Below are 24060 nucleotides of genomic sequence, written 5' to 3'. Positions count from 1 at the left end.
AAAGAAAATGTCCTGAATTCCACTTTGGTGAGTAGTGTCTGGGGTCTTAAAGGCCTGTGAGCAGCTATCAAGGACACTCCACTGGTCTCACACCTTCGGGAGTAGGGAAGAATGAAGAAAACTAAAGATACAAGGGAAAGATTAGCCCAGATTACTAATGGACCACATCTACCATGGCCTCCACCATACTGAGTCCAGTGCAACTAGATGGTGCGTGACTACCACCGCTGACTGCTCTGACAGGGATCACAATAGAGGGTCTCAGACAGAGCTGGAGAAAAATGTAGAATAAAATTCTAACTTACAAAAAAAGACCAGACTTACTGACCTGACAGAGACTGGAGAAACCCTGAGAGTATGGCCCCCGGACATCCTTTTAGCTCAATAATGAAGTCTTTCCTGAGATTCACTCTTCATCCAAAGATTAGACAGGCCCATAAAACTAAACAAGATTAAACAGACCAGGGGCAAGCCCAGGGGAAAGGACTAGAAGGCAGGAGGGGACAGGAAAGCTGATAATAGGGAACCCAAAGTCAAGAAGAGAGTGTTGACATGTCATGGAGCTGTTAACCAATGTCATAAAACAATATGTGTACCAACTTTTTAATGAGAAACTAGTTTGCTCTGTAAACCTTAACCTAAAGTACAATGAAAAAAAAAGGAATATCAAAAAAAATTTTTTTAAACATCTATATGAGACCAAAGGAGCAATAATTACTTTAAAACAAAGATGAGAATATAAGGGGGCAGGGAAATTAGACTAATGGAGACAGACCAACCAGACCAGAAATAATGAGAATGTTCATGCCTAGTGAAGAATGTAACCAATGTCACTGAACAACTTGTGTAGAAATTGTTGAATGGGAACCTAAACTGCTTTGTAAGCCTTCACCAAAAATACAATAAAACATTACTTAAAAAAAAAAATCATTGTACAAATAATACCGACAATTATGGGAAAAAAAAAATACAGACAAGAAAAAATAAAAATTACCCATAATCTTACCTTCTAGAGGTAGCCAAGTTTAACATTTTATTGCATAAATTATATATGAGTTATATTTATGAGCTACACTGGTTATGCTATTTTATAAACTTTTTCAAAGTCTATACTATTTTGAATCATGTTTTCAGTTCTATGTTCTTAATTTAAAATCCAGAGGAGTGGGCTATTCACGTTTCTATAAACTCTTAGACCTTAAAACAGAAGTACAGAAGTGAAATAGCACTTTGAGGAATGTGAGCCTCATTCGTCCTCAGGAGAATGAAAGGCTCCTCCATTCCTGATTTGTCAACCATGTCATCTTTCAGTGGTTTGTTCTGGAAACTGGTTAATCTACCTGTCTCTGGGGCTCCTCAGTCACATGTCTATCCACTGGCATAATGTAAACATGTATGGGGCAGCAAGGTTAACAGTTAAAGATTAAATTGTTGGGGCAAAAGGTCGGGAGACCTGCCTTTAGTTGTAACATCAGAGTATCTGAACGAGAGATAACACATTGCTACTCACATCGTACCTTGTCTGAGGAAAAGAGTATACAAGAAACAACACAGAAATTGAAGAGCCTTCATTCCAGAAGTGATCCAGGAATCATGCTGGAAGAGTTCTGCAACTCTACTTTTTGGGTAAGAAATTACATGTATTCTCACTATGGGCTTTCCTCAGACTCAGAACAAGTCATAGATTAGCCTAGAGCGGCCACCAACAAGAACCAGAGAAGTTAGATGTGTGGTTGGGGTAATGCTCAGGCTTTTTTAGAAAGGAAGAATAAGTCATAGTATTTCCAAGGATATACTATTTGGGAGAAGTAATATGTTCATTCTCTAACAAATATTTATTTTATCCCAGATTCTTTTCTAGGACTAGCTAGCTGCAAAATTGCCTTCTTCAAAAAGAAATAAGAAAGAGACTTCCAAAATCATCAATGTTAGGAGGGGGGATTGTTTTGTTTTTTGTGGGCAGGAGAAAGAGAAGAAGGTCCGTGACCAAGACCCGTTGAGATATGATAATGTTGAAATGGAAATAGTATGTTCTAGAGGAATTATCTAGCTGGCAGGTTAACAATATAGACTAGAAATTGAGGCCAAGGATGCAAATTTGGTCATCATGAGCACTGAGATAATTTTTGAACCATTAGAATTGGGTAATATGGTTTTCGGAAGAGAAAAGGAAGAGACACCACTGAAGGAAAAGTCAGGTATTTAAAAGGTGAATCAGAATAGTATAACCTCATGGAGTCATAGAAAGCAGAGAATCTCAAGACAGAAAGAGCAATGAACCATATCAAAATGTTAAGTGGAACAGAGAATGAGAATTTAGTGATTTAGAGAAAGTAATGACCTTCTTAGAAAGTGTTTCCCAAAGTGTGGTCTACAAACTCCTAGCATCAGAAAAAAAAAAAAAAAAAATTTTCCACTTTTCTGAATCAGTTGTTAAAATAGCTTAAAGAAAATAAGCATTGTACAGCAGTGCTTTGTGTAGTACTTGGACTGCAAGCATCAGCATCGCCTGGGAACTCCTTACAAATGCAAATTCTCAGGCACCACCCAAGATCTACTCAGTTAAAATACTGGAAGTGGGCTCATCAACCTGTGTTTAACAAGCCCTCCAGGTGACACTGATGCAAAAAAACCACTGGTGTAGAGATAACATTGAGGCTGAGAGGCAAATAGATAAAAGAACTCAGTAAATGGCCATAATTTCTCAGTAAAATAGATTTCCTCTTGGATGCCCAGCTAGGTGGTGGAAGAGAGGGAGATTTAAGAAAAATGGAAAAGCTTTGATTAGCTGCTGTGGGAGGAACATGGCAGTAAGACATTAGAGACAGGCTTGCCTACCAGCTCACCGTCCTCTTCTCTGTATAAACTTACCTAATGTGGGTCTTGATCTTCAGGATGTGGGCTCTCTAACTAGACAGACTTTGGAAAGGCTCTGATTAATGTTATGATGAATTAATTTATGGTCTTTTTTTTTTTTTTTTTGCTGAAAGATATTTTTTAACTTAGGCACTTTTGTGGGCAAGGTAGTAGTCTCTTACTGTACGTTTAACATGTTTATGCTCTCTGAGTTTATCTATGTGCCTGAATCACGGTAGGAGCATGGAATCTTTCAGAGAATGTGTTAGGGGATTATTGTGAGGATTTAGTAATGTAAAGCCCTTACACAATCCCCAAGAAATGTTATTATTATAGTCTGTAACATTTTAGAAAAAAAAAGATAATTATAGCTGTGTGCCTTTAATGAGAATATTTAACTGCTCTATGCCTCAATTTCCTCATCTGTAAAATGAGGATAATGACAATATCTACCTCTTTGGGTTGTAGTGAGGAGTGAATGAGTTAATACATGTAAGGTGCTTAGAATAATGCAACACAGGGAAAGTACCCAATAAATGATGCTATTATCCTGGTGGTGGTGGTTGTTATTCAGAAAGCAGAGGACCTTTGAAATGTTAATCACAGCTGAGGCAGGTCAGGACTGATTCCATGAGTTTCAGACTAGCAGCAGTGAAAGATTTGGAAATTTATTTGCCAAGAGTCTCCTTTGATTCCCTAGAAGACTAAGACAATTTCTGCATTGAAAAGGAGATTCACAAAGTTTCCCAAAGTCGTTTCTATTTTCTGAGAGGATCAGGAATGAGATAACAAAACACCTACGCAGCACTTCCCATCTTAGAAAGGACCTGGGCCCCCAGGCCTGATAGGCAAGACTTGGCTACCACAGGAAGGTAGGGCATAACTGGCTTAATCATTGAGATATCTCTCTGGGAATTATCTGACAGAACATCTTGGTCATGGCACCTCAACTTTTTTTTTAAAGAGTCTGTGCAAACAGCTGTACAAAACAACTTAAAATATTTACAAGAAGGGGCAGTTACAGAGACTTTGTACACATTTCCAAAAACCTCTTGGGATTGGTTTCCCGGGTTAAAAGACTTGGGACCATAATCTCCTGGGACAACTCAATCGACTGGCATAACATAGTTCATGAAGATAATGTTCTATATCCTAGTTTGGTAAATAGCATCTGGGCTCTTAAAAGATTACGAGCAGCCATCTAAGATACAACTGTTGGTCTCTACTCATGTGAAGCAAAAAAGAGTGAAGGAAATCAAAGACTCAAAGAAGAAACTAGTCCACAGAACTAATAGCCCATATGAACCACTGCCTCTTCTGGCCCGAGACCAGAAGAACTAAGATGATGCCTGGCTACCACTACTTTCTGTTCTGACCAGGGACACAATAGAAGGTCCTGGATAGAATGGGAGAAAAAGGTAGAACAAAATTCAAATTCCTAAAGAAGACCAGACTTACTGGACATGTAGAGACTAGAGGAACCCCCAAGACTATTACCCTGAGTAAGATACCCTTTGAACTTGGAGCTGAAGCCAGTCCCAGAGGTCACTTTTTAGCCAAATAATAGATTGGCTTATAAAACAAATATCACCCGTGGGTAATGTGCTCCATTAAGCAATTAACTGTATGAGACCAAAGGTCAACATTTACCTAAAAGCAAAGATGAGATGGCAAGGAGGGGCAGGGAAGCTAGATCAATGGAAACAAATAAAATAATGAGAATGCTGACACATTGTGAAAATTGTAACCAATGTCATGGAACAATTTGTATAAAAATTGTTAAATGAGAAACTAATTTGCTGTGTAAACTTGCATTTAAAACACAATAAAAATGGTAAACAAACAAACAAAAAAAGAACACTTCAAAAAAATTTATAGGAAGAGAAAAATCTACCCTTACATGACTCTGATATAACAACTGGTGTCCCCCACCCCCAGTCCTCAAGATGCTTCCAATTATTGCAGAATGGGAAGAATGGTACAAAACTTGGTGGGAGTCTGTCTTTTGTCCAATGGTACCATTGTCAGTCCCGTGCCCACGCTGGCCAGGACTCCTTGGGGTTCAGCTCAGTAGCGTCACTAGGATTGGCATCACCCAGTGTGGTAACCCATGATATCACACCCTCCACGTTCATTACCACAATGTTGTAGCTAAAACACCAGTAAAATTTGACAAAGTCAGTGACTGTAAAAATACCAGCAGCAAAGAAAACAACAGTATGTACTTGTAGGTATGCAGATGAAACCACATAATTTGAAGCATCATTGTAATTGACTGAGTAATAATGACAGCTCTGATCAGAGTGCTTTAGAAGGTTCAAAAAGTAAATTATTGTACAGTTTTAGCCTTGTAGGCAGAGTCAAATTAACCAGTAAGCACTGTACGCATTGGCTTGCATTAAGCAAGGTATACACAGGCTTAATTGTATTTACTTGCTAATCTGTGGTGAGCAATTTCACATGAGTTTCACCACATCTTTGCTGTGGTGGGGAACAGATGAAATTGTGCACTGCAGATTGGCGGAAAGGCACAGTTGGGCCCTTGCATACCTTGCTTTTTGGGTAATCCAACCCTAATTGTAGATATATTGATACATGTAAACTGGGCTTATGAAAAATGTTTTTGTTGTTATAGCTAACTACAGGGATATTTTTACTAAAAATAATAAATTTCTGCTGAAACACTGCACAAAAATTTTATAGACAGTCATTTTGGTGTCGCCCAGTGCAGTGTCACACAGTACAGCCCACTCCTCCCACACCTCCCTGGTGACATGGCTAGTTGCTTTATAACCCTCCCCAGCATTTTGGAGACTAAATGTCATAGTATGCCAAGCATTCAGCCTGTCTACAGCCTGCATGTTTGAACACTGCCCAGTGAGTTCAACCAGTGCTAGAGAACTATCCTCCCCTTTGAACTGAGGAATGGTCCATCTTCCCCCTACAATTTGGCAAATGCAGTGGTGAAGTTTACTCAGAACAGCAGAAAATTCAGAATCCAGTCTTGGAATCACAGGAAGATAGCTTTTTAGAGGCTGGGTTGACCAGAAAAGTCACTAAATGTCACAACGGGGTGAATAGGCTAATACTGATAGCTAAAGGGTAGAGCTAGATATGGATTTGAGTTAAAATTGTCTGGAAGCAGTTGGACTGTGCTGGGGGATGGCCATCTGTCTTAAAAAATGCATGTATCCAATATTTTTTAATATTTGATCCTCCAGAATTCCTCGTTCCTTGATAGCCCAGAAGCTGACCTACCGCTTTGCTTTGAACAAACTGTTCTGGTGTGGATTCCCTTGGGCTTCCTTTGGGTCCTGGCCCCGTGGCAACTTCTCCATGTATATAAATCCAGGACCAACAAATCTTCTATAACCAAACTCTACCTTGCTAAACAGGTATGATAGCCCCACCATTTCCTAACTCTCATTCTTGGTGCACAGTAGAGACATTTTCATTAAAGTGCCCTCTTCTATGTCTTTAACCGTCTTTCCCAGTTGCCGCTGTCTCAGGTACAGCAATGCTCTAGATGACTCTCTCCCTACCTGCTCTGATTGGTCCCTTGCCATATTTCTTATTTAAAGTAACTTTTGTTTTTGCATAAGAATGTTGTTGTTGTTGTTGTTAGGTGCCATCAAGTCGGTTTCGACTTGTAGCAACCCTGTGTACAACAGAACAAAACACTGCCAGGTCCTGCACCATCCTCACAATCATTATGCTTGAGCCCATTTTTACACCTACTGTGTCAATCCATCTCTTTGAGGATCTTCCTCTTTTTCACTCACCCTCTACTTTATCAAGCATGATGTCCTTCTCCAGGGACTGATGCATAAGAATAGTGAATCTTAAATTTTATGGTTATTGTCCTCCCTAAACACCAATGAGGAGCCCTGGCGGTGCAGTGGTTAAGAGCTCCAGCTACTAACCGAAAGGTTAGCGGTTCAAATCCACCAGCTACTTCTTGGAAACCCTACAGGGCAGTTCTACTCTGTCCGACAGGGTCGCTATGAGTCAGAATTGCCTGGATGGCAATGGATTTTTTGGTTTTGTTTCAGTATTTGAAAACAGAACACTTAATTACCTGCTCCTACACTGTCCTAATAAATCAGGAGACTCTAATTTAGTTGGCATTGATGTGAGGTGAAAATGAACCATATAATGTGATCTCTGCACTATTGTGACCTCTGAACCATTCAGCATTCCAACCATCACTCATCTCCCAAAACTCGGACTCGGTTTCCATTTTCCCCAAAGTCTTTCGTGAGCTCGGAAGATCACTCATGGTGGAGGGCGGAAGGGTAAGTGTGCACAGTGGCGTGCCTGAGTAGCGAGAAGATTGGAAAGGACAGGAGATGCAGCAGAGTGCCCAGGAGAAACGAGGGAAAAAGCCCCTCAGTCAGCTTTTTAACTCAGGGAGGGGTATGATGTAAATTAAAAGACCCTCAAGGTTGTAAAGCCATCCCGTAAGTCCACTGCCTGCTTCCTTCCACTAGATTTTTTATAACCTGTCCTGACCTTTAGGCAGGTTTTAGACAGGCAAACGGGATTCCTGTGTTCTATGAACAATAAAATAAATACAGATGACCAAGTTACCAGGAACCTAAAAGAGGAAAGGACTTAGCTGAAGGAGGTGGGATTTGTAGGGACACTCTGAGGTGGGGGCTTGTGGTGGTTTTGTTGGACCCTGGATGAAAACCCTGGCGGAGTAGTGGTTAAGTGCTACTGCGGCTAACCAAAAGGTCAGCAGCTCAAATCCACCAGGTGCTTTTTGGAAACTCTGTCTGGCAGTTCTACTCTGTCCTACAGGGTCGCTTGGAGTCAGAATCAACTCAACAGCAACAGGTTTTTTGTTTGGGTAGGAAAAGAATAGTGGCTGAAAGCCCAGGGGCAATGTCACTGTCCCTGCATTTTTCACCTGAGTACTCGGCACAGGGCCTGGGCACATATCAGACACTTGGTGAGTATTTGTGAATGTTGGTGCTAAGTGCACCCCAGGAATACAGGTTGCATTAAAAATCTGCTAGACAACCAAAGATAAAGACACAATTATAAGAACAACGAGGGATAAAAGAAAAGTCACCTACAAAGGAGAGCCAATAAGAATAAGCACAGACTACTCGGCAGAAACCATGCAGGCAAGAAGGCAATGGGATGACATATTCAAAAAATTGAAGGAAAAAAATTCCCTGCCGAGAATCATATATCCATCAAAACTCTCTCTTAAATAAGAAGGTGAAATTAAGACATTTCCAGATAAACACAAGTTGAGGGAATTCGTAAAAACCAAACTAAAACTACAAGAAATACTAAAGGGATTTCTTTGGTTAGAAAATCAATAATATCAGATATCAACCCAAGACTAGAACACTGGGCAGAGCAGCCAGAAGTCAACCCAGACAGAGAAATCCAAAAAAACAAAGCAAGATTTAAAAAAAAAAAAAAAAGGCCCAGCACAGGGTAACGGCGATGTTATTGTATAAAAGAAGACACCATTAAAATAATAAAGAGGGACTAAGAAATGTAATCATACACCTTCCACATGGAGAGGAAGATACGGCAATACAAAGAAATAAAAGTTAGCTTTAAATTTGGAAACGTAGGGGTAAATAGTAAGGTAACTACAAAGGAGACAAACTATCCCACTCACCAAAATAAAATACAAGAAAAAAAATAGAGACTCAGCAGAAACAAAATCAACAACAACAAATATGAAGAAAGGACAATATATAAAGACAATCTACTCAGCACATAAAATCAAGTGGGAAAAAGAAACTGTCAACAACACACAAAAAAAGACATCAAAATGATAGCACTAAAGTCATACCTATCCATAATTACCCTGAATGTAAATGGACTAAATGCACCAATAAAGAGACAGAGAGCGGCAGAATGGATAAAAAAACAAGATCTGTCTATATGTTGCCTACAAGAGACATACCTTAGACTTAGAGACACAAAAAAACTAAAACTCAAAGGATGGAGAAAAATATATCAAGCAAACAACAATCAAAAAAGAGCAGGAGTGTCAATATTAATTTCTGACAAAATAGACTTTAAAGTTAAATCCATCAGAAAGGATAAGGAAAGACACTATATAATGATGAAAGGGACAATACACCAAGAAGATATAACCATATTAAATATTATGCACCCAATGACAGGGCTGCAAGATATATAAAACAAACTCTATCAGCATTGAAAAGTGAGATAGACAGCTCCACAATAATAGTAGGCGACTTCAACACACCACTTTTGGTGAAGGACAGGACATCCAGAAAGAAGCTCAGTAAAGACACGGAGCATCTAAATGCCACAATCAACCAACTTGACCTCGTCGACATATACAGAACACTCCACCCAACAGCAACCAAGTATAGTTTCTTTTCTAGTGCACATGGAACATTCTGTAGAATAGACCACATATTAGGTTGTAAAGCAAGCCTTAGCAGAATCCAAAACACTGAAATATTACAAAGCATCTTCTCTGACCATAAGGCCATAAAAGTGGAAATCAATAACAGGAAAAGCAGGGAAAATAAATCAAACACTTGGGAACTGAACAATACCCTGCTCAAAAAAGACTGGATTATAGAAGACATTAAGGATGGAATAAAGAAATTCATAGAATCCAATAAGAATAAAAACACTTCGTATCAGAACCTTTGGGACACAGCAAAAGCAGTGCTTAGATTAGAGGCCAATTTATATAAATAAATGCAAAAAGAAGAAAGGGCCAAAATCAAAGAATTATCCCTACAACTTGAACAAATAGACAGAGAGCAACAAAAGAAACCCACAGGCACCAGAAGAAAACAAATAATAAAAATTAGAGCTGAATTAAATGAAATAGAAAACAGAAAAACAGGAGGCGGGGCCAAGATGGCGGACTAGGCAGACGCTACCTCGGATCCCTCTTGCAACAAAGACACGGAAAAACAAGTGAATCGATCACATACATAACAATTTACGAACCCTGAACAACAAACACAGATTTAGAGACCGAGAACGAACTAATACGGGGAAGCAGCAATTGTTTTCAGAGCCTGGAGCCAGCGTACCAGTCAGGTACGGCACAAGCACAGAGAGCTGCTCCATCCCCCTGAACTAACACCCGGAGGGGGCCCAGCCGGTTCCAGCCGGTTCGCGCGGGCGGCGTGGCGACGCAGCCGGTGGGAAAAGTCCCCGGGAGGCAGTGACTGGTCTTGGAGCGGGGAGAGCAGCGTCCTAGCCAGGGAACCGTCCTGCTGGGATTTGGACTGGACGCAGCGGATTTTCTGGAAAAACTAGTTTCCCAGTGATGGCTCGGAGACAGCAATCCATATCAAACAACTTAAAGAAGCAGACCATGACAGCTTCTACAACCCCCCAAACAAAAGAATCAAAATCTTTCCCAAATGAAGGTACAATCCTGGAATTATCAGATACAGAATATAGAAAACTAATTTACAGAATACTTCAAGACATCACAAATGAAATAAGGCAAACTTCAGAAAAAGCCAAGGAACACACTGATAAAACTGTTGAAGAACTCAAAAAGATTATTCAAGAACATAGTGGAAAAATTAATAAGTTGCAAGAATCCATAGAGAGACAGCATGTAGAAATCCAAAAGATTAACAATAAAATTACAGAATTAGACAACACAATAGGAAGTCAGAGGAGCAGACTCGAGCAATTAGAATGCAGACTGGGAAATCTGGAGGACCAGGGAATTAACACCAACATAGCTGAAAAAAAAAACAGATAAAAGAATTTAAAAAAATGAAGAAACCCTAAGAATCATGTGGGACTCTATCAAGAAGGATAACCTGCAGGTGATTGGAGTCCCAGAACAGGGAGGGGGGACAGAAAACACAGAGAAAATAGTTGAAGAACTCCTGACAGAAAACTTCCCTGACATCATGAAAGACGAAAGGATATCTATCCAAGATGCTCATCGAACCCCATTTAAGATTGATCCAAAAAGAAAAACACCAAGACATATTATCATCAAACTCGCCAAAACCAAAGATAAACAGAAAATTTTAAAAGCAGCCAGAGAGAAAAGAAAGGTTTCCTTCAAGGGAGAATCAATAAGAATAAGTTCAGACTACTCAGCAGAAACCATGCAGGCAAGAAGGGAATGGGACGACATATACAGAACACTGAAGGAGAAAAACTGCCAGCCAAGGATCATATATCCAGCAAAACTCTCTGAAATATGAAGGCGAAATTAAGATATTTACAGATAAACACAAGTTTAGAGAATTTGCAAAAACCAAACCAAAGCTATAAGAAATACTGAAGGATATTGTTTGGTTAGAAAACCAATAATATCAGATATCAGCACAACACAAGGACACAAAACAGAACGTCCTGATATCAGCTCAAATAGGGAAATCACAAAAACAAACAAATTAAGATTAATTAAGAAAAAATACACATAACAGGGAATCATGGAAGTCAATAGGTAAAAGATCAAAATAATCAAAAAGAGGGACTAAATACAGGAGGCATTGAACTGCCATATGGAGAGTGATACAAGGCGATATAGAACAATACAAGTTAGGTTTTTACTTAGAAAAATAGGGGTAAATAATAAGGTAACCACAAAAAGGTATAACCACTCTATAACTCAAGATAAAAGCCAAGAAAAACGTAACGACTCAACTAACATAAAGTCAAACACTATGAAAAGGAGGATCTCACAATTTACTAAGAAAAACGCCTCAGCACAAAAAAGTATGTGGAAAAATGAAATTGTCAACAACACACAAAAAAAGGCATCAAAATGACAGCACTAAAAACTTATTTATAATTACGCTGAATGTAAATGGACTAGATGCACCAATAAAGAGACAGAGAGTCACAGACTGGATAAAGAAACACGATCCATCTATATGCTGCCTACAAGAGACACACCTTAGACTTAGAGACACAAACAAACTAAAACTCAAAGGATGGAAAAAATATATCAAGCAAACAAGAAGCAAAAAAGAAGAGGAGTAGCAATATTAATTTCTGACAAGATAGACTTTAGACTTAAATCCACCACAAAGGATAAAGAAAGGATAAAGAAGGACACTATATAATGATAAAAGGGACAATTGATCAGGAAGACATAACCATATTAAATATCTATGCACCCAATGACAGGGCTGCAAGATACATAAATCAAATTTTAACAGAATTGAAAAGTGAGATAGATACCTCCGTAATTATAGTAGGAGACTTCAACACACCACTTTCAGAGAAGGACAGGACATCCAGTAAGAAGCTCAATAGAGACACGGAAGATCTACTTACAACAATCAACCAACTTGACCTCATTGACTTATACAGAACTCTCCACCCAACTGCTGCAAAGTATACTTTTTTTTCTAGCGCACATGGAACATTCTCTAGAATAAACCACATATCAGGTCATAAAACAAACCTTTGCAGAGTCCAAAACATCGAAATATTACAAAGCATCTTCTCAGACCACAAGGCAATAAAACTAGAAATCAATAACAGAAAAACTAGGGAAAAGAAATCAAATACTTGGGAACTGAACAATACCCTCCTGAAAAAAGACTGGGTTATAGAAGACATCAAGGAGGGAATAAGGAAATTCATAGAAAGCAACGAGAATGAAAATACTTCCTATCAAAACCTCTGGGACACAGCAAAAGCAGTGCTCAGAGGCCAATTTATATCAATAAATGCACACATACAAAAAGAAGAAAGAGCCAAAATCAGAGAACTGTCCCGACAACTTGAACAAATAGAAAGTGAGCAACAAAAGAATCCATCAGGCACCAGAAGAAAACAAATAATAAAAATTAGAGCTGAACTAAATGAATTAGAGAACAGAAAAACAATTGAAAGAATTAACAAGACCAAAAGCTGGTTTTTTGAAAAAATCCACAAAATTGATAAACCATTGGCTAGACTGACTAAAGAAATACAGGAAAGGAAACAAATAACCTGAATAAGAAACGAGAAGGACCACATCACAACAGAACCAAATGAAATTAAAAGAATCATTTCAGATTATTATGAAAAATTGTACTCTAACAAATTTGAAAACCTAGAAGAAATGGATGAATTCCTGGAAAAACACTACCTACCTAAACTAACACATTCAGAAGTAGAACAACTAAATAGACCCATAACAAAAAAAGAGATTGAAACAGTAATCAAAAAACTCCCAACAAAAAAAAGCCCTGGCCCGGACGGCTTCACTGTAGAGTTCTACCAAACTTTCAGAGAAGAGTTAACACCACTACTTCTGAAGGTATTCCAAAGCATAGAAAATGACGGAATACTACCCAACTCATTCTATGAAGCCACCATCTCCCTGATACCAAAACCAGGTAAAGACATTACAAAAAAAGAAAATTACAGACCTATATCCCTCATGAACATAGATGCAAAAATCCTCAACAAAATTCTAGCCCATAGAATCCAACAACACATCAAAAAAATAATTCACCATGATCAAGTGGGATTTATAACAGGTATGCAAGGCTGGTTTAACATCAGAAAAACCATTAATGTAATCCATCACATAAATAAAACAAAGACAAAAACCACATGATCTTATCAACTGATGCAGAAAAGGCATTTGACAAAGTCCAACACCCATTTATGATAAAAACTCTTACCAAAATAGGAATTGAAGGAAAATTCCTCAACATAATAATGGGCATCTACGCAAAGCCAACAGCCAATATCACTCTAAATGGAGAGAACCTAAAAGCATTTCCCTTGAGAATGGGAACCAGACAAGGATGCCCTTTATCACCGCTCTTATTCAACATCGTGCTGGAAGTCCTAGCCAGGGCAATTACGCTAGACAAAGAAATAAAAGGTATCCGGACTGGCAAGGAGGAAGTAAAGTTATTGCTATTTGCAGATGACGTGATTATATACACAGAAAACCCTAAGGAATCCTCCAGAAAACTACTGAAACTAATAGAAGAGTTTGGCAGAGTCTCAGGTTATAAAATAAACATACAAAAATCACTTGGATTCCTCTACATCAACAAAAAGAACACCGAAGAGGAAATAACCAAATCAATACCATTCACAGTAGTCCCCAAGAAGATAAGATACTTAGGAATAAATCTTACCAAGGATGTAAAAGACCTATACAAAGAAAAGTACAAAGCTCTACTACAAGAAATTCAAAAGGACATACTTAAGTGGAAAAACATACCTTGCTCATGGATAGGAAGACTTAACATAGTAAAAATGTCTATTCTACCAAAAGCCATCTATGCATACAATGCACTTCCGATCCAAATTCCAATGTTATTTTTTAATGTGTTGGAGAAACAAATCACCAACTTCATATGGAAGGGAAAGAAGCCTCGGATAAGTAAAGCACTACTGAAAAAGAAGAAGAAAGTGGGAGGTCTCACTCTACCTGATTTCAGAACCTATTATACAGCCACAGTAGTCAAAACAGCCTGGTACTGGTACAACAACAGGCACATAGACCAATGGAACAGAATTGAGAACCCAGATATAGATCCATCCACGTATGAGCAGCTGATATTTGACAAAGGACCAGAGTCAGTTAATTGGGGAAAAGATAGCCTTTTTAACAAATGGTGCTGGCATAACTGGATATCCATTTGCAAAAAAATGAAACAGGACCCAGACCTTACACCATGCACAAAAACTAACTCCAAGTGGATCAAAGACCTAAACATAAAGACTAAAACGATAAAGATCATGGAACAAAAAATAGGGACAACCTTAGGAGCCCTAATACAAGGCGTAAACAGAATACAAAACACTACCACAAATGATGAAGAGAAACCCGATAACTGGGAGCTCCTAAAAATCAAACACCTATGCTCATCTAAAGACTTCACCAAAAGAGTAAAAAGACCACCTACAGACTGGGAAAGAATTTTCAGCTATGACATCTCTGACCAGCGCCTGATCTCTAAAATCTACATGATTCTGTCAAAACTCAACCACAAAAAGACAAACAACCCAATCAAGAAGTGGGCAAAGGATATGAACACACATTTCACTAAAGAAGATATTCAGGCAGCCAACAGATACATGAGAAAATGCTCTCGATCATTAGCCATTAGAGAAATGCAAATTAAAACTACGACGAGATTCCATCTCACTCCAACAAGGCTGGCATTAATCCAAAAAACACAAAATAATATATTTTGGAGAGGCTGCGGAGAGATTGGAACTCTTATACACTGCTGGTGGGAATGTAAAATGGTACAACCACTTTGGAAATCTATCTGGCGTTATCTTAAACAGTTAGAAATAGAACTACCATACAACCCAGAAATCCCACTCCTCAGAATATACCCTAGAGATACAAGAGCCTTCACACAAACAGATATATGCACACCCATGTTTATTGCAGCTCTGTTTACAATAGCAAAAAGCTGGAAGCAACCAAGGTGTCCATCAACGGATAAATGGGTAAATAAATTGTGGTATATTCACACAATGGAATACTACGCATTGATAAAGAACAGTGACGAATCTGTGAAACATTTCATAACACGGAGGAACCTAGAAGGCATTATGCTGAGTGAAATTAGTCAGAGGTGAAAGGACAAATATTGTATAAGACCACTATTATAAGATCTTGAGAAATAGTAAACCTGAGAAGAACACATACTTTTGTGGTTACGATGGGGGGAGGGAGGGAGGGTGGGAGAGGGTTTTTTATTGATTAATCAGTAGATAAGAACTGCTTTGGGTGAAGGGAAAGACAACACTCAATACATGGAAGGTCAGCTCAATTGGACTGGACCAAAAGCAAAGAAGTTTCTGGGATAAAATGAATGCTGCAAAGGTCAGCGGAGCAGGGGCGGGGGTCTGGGGAACATGGTTTGCGGGGACTTCTAAGTCAATTGGCAAAATAATTCTATTATGAAATCATTCTGCATCCCACTTTGAAATGTGGCGTCTGGGGTGTTAAATGCTAACAAGCGGCCATCTAAGATGCATCAATTGGTCTCAACCCACCTGGAGCAAAGGAAAATGAAGAACACCAAGGCCACACGACAACTAAGAGCCCAAGAGACAGAAAGGGCCACATGAACCAGAGACCTACATCATCCTGAGACCAGAAGAACTAGTTGGTGCCCGGCCACAATCGATGACTGCCCTGACAGGGAGCACAGCAGAGGACCCCTGAGGGAGCAGGAGATCAGTGGGATGCAGACCCCAAATTCTCATAAAAAGACAATACTTAATGGTCTGACTGAGGCTAGAGGAATCCCAGCGGCCATGGTCCCCAGACCTTCTGTCGGCACAGCACAGGAACCATCCCCGAAGACAACTCATCAGACATGAGAGGGACTGGTCAGCGGGTGGGAGAGAGACGCTGATGAAGAGTGAGCTAATTATATCAGGTGAACACTTGAGATTGTGTTGGCAACTCTTGTCTGGAGGGGGGATGGGAGGATAGAGAGAGAGGGAAGCCGGCAAAATTGTCAAGAAAGGAGAGACTGAAAGGGCTGACTCAAGAGGGGGAGAGCAAGTGGGAGTACGGAGTAAGATGTATGTAAACTTGTATGTGACAGACTGATTGGATTTGTAAACGTTCACTTGAAGCTTAATAAAAGTTAATTAAAAAAAAAAAAAACTACAGTGAAACACAAAAAAAGAAAACAGAAAAACAATTGAAAGAATTAACAAGACCAAAAGCTGGTTTTTTGAAAAAATCCACAAAATTGATAAACCACTGGCCAAACTGACAAAAGAAAAACAGGAGAGGAAGCAAATAACCTGGATAAGAAATGAGATGGGTGATATTACAACAGACCCAACTGAAATTAAAGGAATCATATCAGATTACTATGAAAAACTATACTCAAATTTGAAAACCTAGAAGAAATGGATGAATTCCTAGAAAAACACTACCTACCTAAACTAACACAAACAGAGGTAGAACAACTAAATAGACCCATAACAAAAGAAGAGATTGAAAAGGTAATCAAAAAACTTCCAACAAAAAAAAGCCCTGGTCCAGACAGCTTCACTGCAGAGTTCTACCAAACTTTCAGAGAAGAGTTAACACCACTACTACTAAAGGTATTTCAGAGCATAGAAAAGGATGGAATACTACCAAACTCATTCTGTGAAGCCACCATATCCCTGATACCAAAACAAGGTAAAGACATCACATAAAAAGAAAATTATAGACCTATATCCCTCATGAATGTAGATGCAAAAATCCTCAACAAAATTCTAGCCAATAGAATTCAACAACATATCAAAAAAATAATTCACCATGACCAAGTGGGATTCATACCAGGTATGCAGGGATGGTTCAACATTAGAAAAACAAATAATGTAATCCACCACATGAATAAAAGACAAGAATCACATGATTTTATCAACTGATGCAGAAAAGGCATTTGTCAAATTTTGACATTCATGATAAAAAAAACTCTCAACAAAATAGCAATAGAAGGAAAATTTCTCAACATGATAAAGGGCATTTATACAAAACCAACAGCCAACATCACTCTAAATGGAGAGAGCCTGAAAACATTCCCATTGAGATCGGGAACCAGACAAGAATGCCCTTTATCACCACTACTCATATTCAATATTGTGCTGGAAGTCCTAGCCAGAGCAATTAGGCTAGATAAAGAAATAAAGGGCTTGCAGATTGGCAAGGAAGAAGTAAAAGTATCTCTATTTGCAGACGACATGATCTTATACACAGAAAACCCTAAGGAATCCTCCAGAAAACTACTGAAACTAATAGAAGAGTTTAGCAGAGTATTGGGATACAAGATAAACATACAAAAATCAGTTGGATTCTTTTACACCAACAAAAAGAACATCGAAGAGGAAATCACCAAATCAATGCCATTTATAGTAGCCCCCAAGAAGATAAAATACTTAGGAATAAATTTTACCAGAGATGTAAAAGACTTATACAAAGAAAACTACAGTATACTTCTGCAAGAAACCAAAAGAGACTTACACAAGTGGAAGAACATACCTTGCTCATGGACAGGAAGACTTAACAGTATAAAAATGTCTATTCTACCAAAAGCGATCTGTACATTTAATGCAATTCCAATCCAAATCCCAAGGACATTCTTTAATGAGATGGAGAAACAAATCAGCTACTTCATATGGAAGGGAAAGAGGCCCCGGATAAATAAGGCATTACTGAAAAAGAATAACAAAGTGGGAGACGTTACTTTACCTGATTTTAGAACCTATTATACTGCCACTGTAGTCAAAACAGCCTGGTACTGGTACATCAACAGATACATGGACCAATGGAACAAAATTGAGAATCCAGATATAAATCCATGCACATATGAGCAGTTGATATTTGACAAAGGCTCCAAAACAGTTAAATGGGGGAAAGACAGTCTTTTTAAGAAATGGTGCTGGCATAACTGGATATCCATCTGCAAAAAAATGAAACAAGACCCATACCTCACTCCATGCACAAAAACTAACTCAAAATAGATCAAAGACCTAAATATAAAATCTAAGATGAAAAAGATCATGGAAGAAAAAATAGGGACAACGTTAGGAGCCCTAATACATGGCATAAACAGTACAGAAAACATTATAAAGAATGTAGAAGAAAAACTAGGTAACTAGGAGCTCCTAAAAATCAAACACTTATGCTCATCCAAAGACTTCACCAAAAGAGTAAAAAGACTACCTACAGACAGGGAAAAAGTTTTTAGCTATGACATTTCTGATCAGTGCCTGATCTCTAAAATCTACATGATACTGCAAAAACTCAACTGCAAAAAGACAAATAACCCAATTAAAAAATGGGCAAAAGATATGAACAGACACTTCACTAAAGAAGACATTCAGGTAGCTAACAGATATACGAGGAAATGTTCACGATCATTAGCCATTAGAGAAATGCAGATCAAAACTACAATGAGATTTCATCTCATTCCAATAAAAAAAAAAAAAGAGGCTGGCATTAGTCGAGAAAACACAAAATAATAAATGTTGGAGAGGATGTGGAGAGATTGGAACACTTCTACACTGCTGGTGGGAATGTCAAATGGCACAACCACTTTGGAAATTGATTTGGCGCTTTCTTAAAAAGCTAGAAATAGAACTACCATATGATCCAGCAATCCCACTCCTTGGAATATATCCTAGAGAAATAAGAGCCTTTACACGGACAGATATATGCACACCCATGTTTATTGCAGCACTGTTTACAATAGCAAAAACGTGGAAGCAACCAAGATGCCCATCAACTGATGAATGGATAAATAATGGTATATTCACACCATGGAACACTACACATCAATAAAGAACAGCGAGGAATCTGTGAAACATTTCATAACATGGAAGAACCTGGAAGGCATTATGCTGAGTGAAATCAGTCAGTTGCAAAAGGACAAATATTGTATAAGACCACTATTATAAGAACTTGAGAAATAGTTTAAACTGAGAAGAAAACATTCTTTTGTGGTTATGAGATGGGGGTGGGAGGGAGGGTAGGAGGGAGCATTCACTAATTAGATAGTAGGTAAGAACTACTTTAGGTGAAGGGAAAGACAGCACATAATACAGGGGAGGTCAGCACAATTGGACTAAACCAAAAGGAAAGACGTTTCCTGATTAAACTGAGTGCTTCAAAGTCCAGCGTAGCAGGGGCAGGGTCTGGGGACCATGATTTCAGGGGACATCTAAGTCAATTTGCAAAGTAAAATCTTTTAAGAAAACATTCTGCATCCCACTTTGAAGAGTGGTGTCTGGGGTCTTAAACGCTAGCAAGCAGCCATCTAAGATGCATCAATTGGTCTCAACCCACCTGGATCAAAGGAGAATGAAGAACACCAAGGACACAAGGCGATTATGAGCCCAAGAGACAGAAAGGGCCACAGGAACCAGAGACTACATCATCCTGAGACCAGAAGAACTAGATGGTACCCGGCTATAACTGATGACTGCCCTGACAGGGAACAGAACAGAGAACCCCTGAGGGAGCAGGAGAGCAGTGGGATGCAGGCCCCAAATTCTCATAAGATCAGATTTAATAGTCTGACTGAGACTGGAAGGACCCCAGTGGTCATGGCCCCCAGACCTTCTATTGGCCCAGGACAGGAATCATTCCTGAAGCCAACTCTTCAGACAGGGATTGGACTGGACAATGGGTTGGAGAGGGATGCTGGTGAGGAGTGAGCTTCTTAGATCAGGCGGACACTTGAGACTATCTGGCATCTCCTGCCTGGAGGGGAGATGAGAGGGTGGAGGGGGTTAGAGGCTGGCGAAATGGACACTAAAAGAGAGAGTGGAGGGAGAGAGCGGGCTGTCTCATTACGGGGAGAATAATTGGGAGTGCGTAGCAAGGTGTCTATGGGTTTTTGTGTGAGAGACTGACCTGATTTGTAAACTTTCACTTAAAGCACAATAAAAATTGTTAAAAAAAAAAAAAGATTAGATAGGAAACAGGGGGCAGTGAGTTTATGTAAATGGGGGAGGAATAACTCAGAGGAGAGTGAGAATGGTTGCACAACTCAAACAATGTAATCAATGTCACTAAATTGTACCTGTAGAAACTGTTGAATTGGTGTGTTGTACGTGTAGAAACTGTTGAATTGGTGTGTTTCGCTGTGTATATTCTCAACAACAACAAAAAATATAAAAGAATGCCTATGCCTGGCACAACATGAAAAAAAAAATGTGCTAGACTCCTTCTGAACTTGGAAAGCGTGCATCAGTGTCCTTGAGGATGTGTCGGAGCTTGAGGTTATAGTCAGTCAAGTTCTTGGCTTTTGACATTTTCTGAAGCTTCCAAGAAGAGTCTAGAGAATGATCAAACCAGTATCCCACTTATTAAAAGCTATTAATTAACCTTTAAAAACAGCTTTATCAAGATATAATTTACATTCCATGCAATTTACCCTTTAAAATCAAAAGGTTGGGGGTTCAAACCACCCACTGCTCTGCAAGAGAAAGATGTGGCAATCGGCTTCCATAAAGATTTACAGCCTTAGAAACCCAATAGGGCAGTTCTACTCTGCCTTATAGGGTCGCTATGAGCCTGAATGGACTCCACGGCAGTGGGTTTGGTTTTTGGGTTATTAAATATCCCATTGAATGGATATTCCACATTTTAATTAACTTTTATAGACACAAATCTCTATAGACTAAAAGAAAAGCAATGTATTAGTTTTTCTTTTTTTTTTTTTCTTCCTCCTGTAGGTAATAACCCACTCACCCTTACTCATGGCCTCAGGAATTCCATTTATAATTTATATTTTTATCCTCCACCTTGACTAGTACTGATTTGATTCTCCTTAAAATTTTCAAGACAATTGGTTTAGTTCTCTGAAACAGTCAGAGGTATAATTCCTCACAAAGCAAAACCTTACTTCTCTTATGAGAATGTTCTCTCTCAGCTCACTCCTTAACTTGGTTTTATTTCTCAGTTTTGTTTTTTACCCACCTTTGGGCTATTTCAGCTCTTTTTGTCCTCTCTGACTCTCGTGAATTGTTGTTATTGCTGTTGTTTGGCCATTAGTGCAGTGTTTACCTTATCTGGATTTAGTCAATTTGCTTGAGCAAGATAGTGAGCGAATCCACAGGTTTGTTTGGTTTTTAAAGGGATATCTTTATTTAGGACCCAGGGCACAGAAGGTGATAGAATTATGTCATTGAATTAAAAAAAATAAATGAATGGTTGGACAAGCTTAGTGAATTTGGTCTGGAGGCTGTTGAAGTGCTAAGGTCAGAGCAAGGTTTGCAGCAAAAAAGAACTTACTGTTAAGCCAGTGAGAGGTAAGAATCATCTTTAAGTATTTGTAGAAGTATAACATGAAGATTGTCTCAACTTGTTCTGAAAAGTTTCAGAGAACAGGACCAAGATAAGTCGGTGGAGGTTGTTCCAGGGGGGCATATTTTGGCTAAATATACAGAAGAGCTTTCTAAAAATAGTACTTGTCCAATAACAGAATGGGCTGTTGGGAATATACCAAAACAAAACAAAGCAAAAAAAAAAAAAAACACCAAACCCACTGCTGTCCAGTTGATTTTGTCTCATAGAGGCCCTATAGGACAGAGTAGAACTGCCACATAGGGTTTCCAAGGAGCACCTGGTCGATTTGAACTGCCGACCTTTTAGTTAGCAGCCATAGTACTTAACCACTACACCACCAGGGTTTCCACTGGGGATACAGTCCCTGAAATATTCAAGCTGAAGTTAGGCATTCATCTACCAGTGACGTGGTAGAAGTGGACACCCTCTATAATGGCAGAAGATTCAATCAAAGTGCTGTGTCATTCACAAAGCAATAGGAAAAGGGGATCTTGCAAAGACGGAAAGGAATGAAATGTGGTCAAACCACTCTCTTTTCCTTTTTAATGCCAACGAAATTGTATTTCCTTAGGAAGTTTGAGTTTAGTAAACCGCTTGTCTGCTTGAAAAATAAATAAATAAATAAATCAGAGATCCAGGGCAAAGAGTATTAAGGATCTGGTAATTATTAAACAGCCACAATACTTCCCTGTTCTTAACTAATAAAAAGGCGTGTATGTTTCTGATTACAAAATTAATGCATGTTTATTGTACAAAATTTGAAGGCTCTAGGAAAATAAGATCATTAAATTCATTAATAATTGTATCACCCTGATGTTCTCCTGTTAACATTTTGATATATTTTCTCTTTCTCTTTAAAAAAACAAAAACAAAAAAATAAAATAAAAAACTGTACAAAAAAATATGAAATGAAAAGCAAAAATCTCTTCCTCATGCCCTACCTCCCAGTCCCATTCTCCAGAGGGCTCCATTAGAAATTATTTTGATGGTCACCTTCATATTTGCAAATAATGTGTATAAATCTATATTTCTTGATCTATCTACTTCAAAAATGATCTATTTCTGCCCTCTGTGAAAGACAAGAAATTTAGCTCACCAACCCTTCCCCCTAATTTAGTTCCTCTCCCCTCCTCTTTCTTTCAGTCTTTTAATTTTATATGACTGTTTTTAGTTCTTCTGTTGGTTACCTTTATACCTAAAAATAATCTATCATCAGTTTTAGACTGAATATTTTGATGCCTTATAGTGTAAGATGAGGGAATTAGTGCCCCCAAATTTCTTGGATCCTTTCTGCCGGAGAATACCTCAAATAAATTTTCAGAAAGAGTAACAGTAGGTAAAGTCTCTAAGTTATTGCTTTCTGAAGATGTTCATTTGGACATGGAATGTTAGTTTCAAAATATTTTCCCTTTAAAAACTCTGAAGAAGTTGCTACAGTGTTCCTCAGCATCCTATTTAGAATTCTTCTTATTCTTGCTTATCCTCTAGAAGGTTTAATCCTCTTTATTCTTTTTTTAAATAATATTTTATTATTATCCTCTTTATTCTTGATGTTCTGAAATTCCATGACAGCCTATCTACATGAGTCTTTTTTCATTCAGTGGACTCTGCGCTTTCAACCTAAAGACTCATGTCTTTCTTATCTTTCTGTCTCTCCAGAACTTCTTTTAAATAGATTGGGCCATGCAGATCCCCTCCTTTTCTTTAACCTAGGGAATGGTCTGCTGGTTACTATTCTCTCTAGCCAGTCGTCTTCAAGGAAGAGTGCTTTAGCTCCAATTTGGTTTATTTTATCTCGATTTACTTATATGCAAGTATACCTTACCACTTCAAAAGCTATTATTTTTTCCAAAGATTGCACAGTCTAGTGTGAAGAAAGCACAATACAGTGTATTATATACTTGCAAAAATGCATTCCATTTGCTGATATGTCTTCTACACTACTCCTTGCTAAATAATAGCACTGGTCCTATTTGTTAAAGTTGCATTCATTTCCCTCCTTGACTAGTTTTCATTACAAAGAGCCCCAATATCTCTCTGCCTGAGCCATTCTGGACGAATGAGACATATGGGAATGAGTATGGGCAAATGGATGGGAATAGGAAGGGATGAAGGTAGGGGAGATGGTATAGATTTTAATCTTGGGGGCCAAGATGCTGAGGATCTCCTCAACAAAGATAGTTATTTTCCCTCCTGATAGGAGGGAGTTGGTCCTTTAGAACAGTACAATGTGTATTATGTCTCATGAGCTCATAGAACAAATATATTGATTGGCTTGGAATTATCATGGATGCTCTGCAACATTAGCTGCAAATATGAGGCAAAGGCTGGGACCAATGACCAAGGAAAGAGAAGAATGCCACCCTAGCTGGGGGGAAGGAGCCCTGTTGGCGAAGTGGTAAAGCACTCGGCCACTGAACAAA

The 24060-nt window shown here is 38.7% G+C and overlaps 1 protein-coding gene across 1 annotated transcript in view; it reads left to right on the top strand.

Annotated features, from left to right (window-relative positions):
• Nucleotides 1-6065: 6065 nt before the first annotated feature.
• Nucleotides 6066-24060, top strand: part of ABCC2 (ATP binding cassette subfamily C member 2) — a gene marked incomplete at its 5' end in the record, with an annotated part of 80166 nt that continues 62171 nt past the window's right edge. Inside the window, one exon of the mRNA XM_003408979.4 lies at nucleotides 6066-6251. Within this exon, the coding sequence (XP_003409027.2) occupies nucleotides 6066-6251 (186 nt within the window). The remainder of the gene's footprint in view (nucleotides 6252-24060) is intronic.

This window comes from Loxodonta africana, chromosome 16, assembly GCF_030014295.1.
Source record: "Loxodonta africana isolate mLoxAfr1 chromosome 16, mLoxAfr1.hap2, whole genome shotgun sequence".
NCBI lineage: Eukaryota > Metazoa > Chordata > Mammalia > Proboscidea > Elephantidae > Loxodonta > Loxodonta africana.
This window is presented reverse-complemented; position numbering and strand designations above follow the sequence as displayed.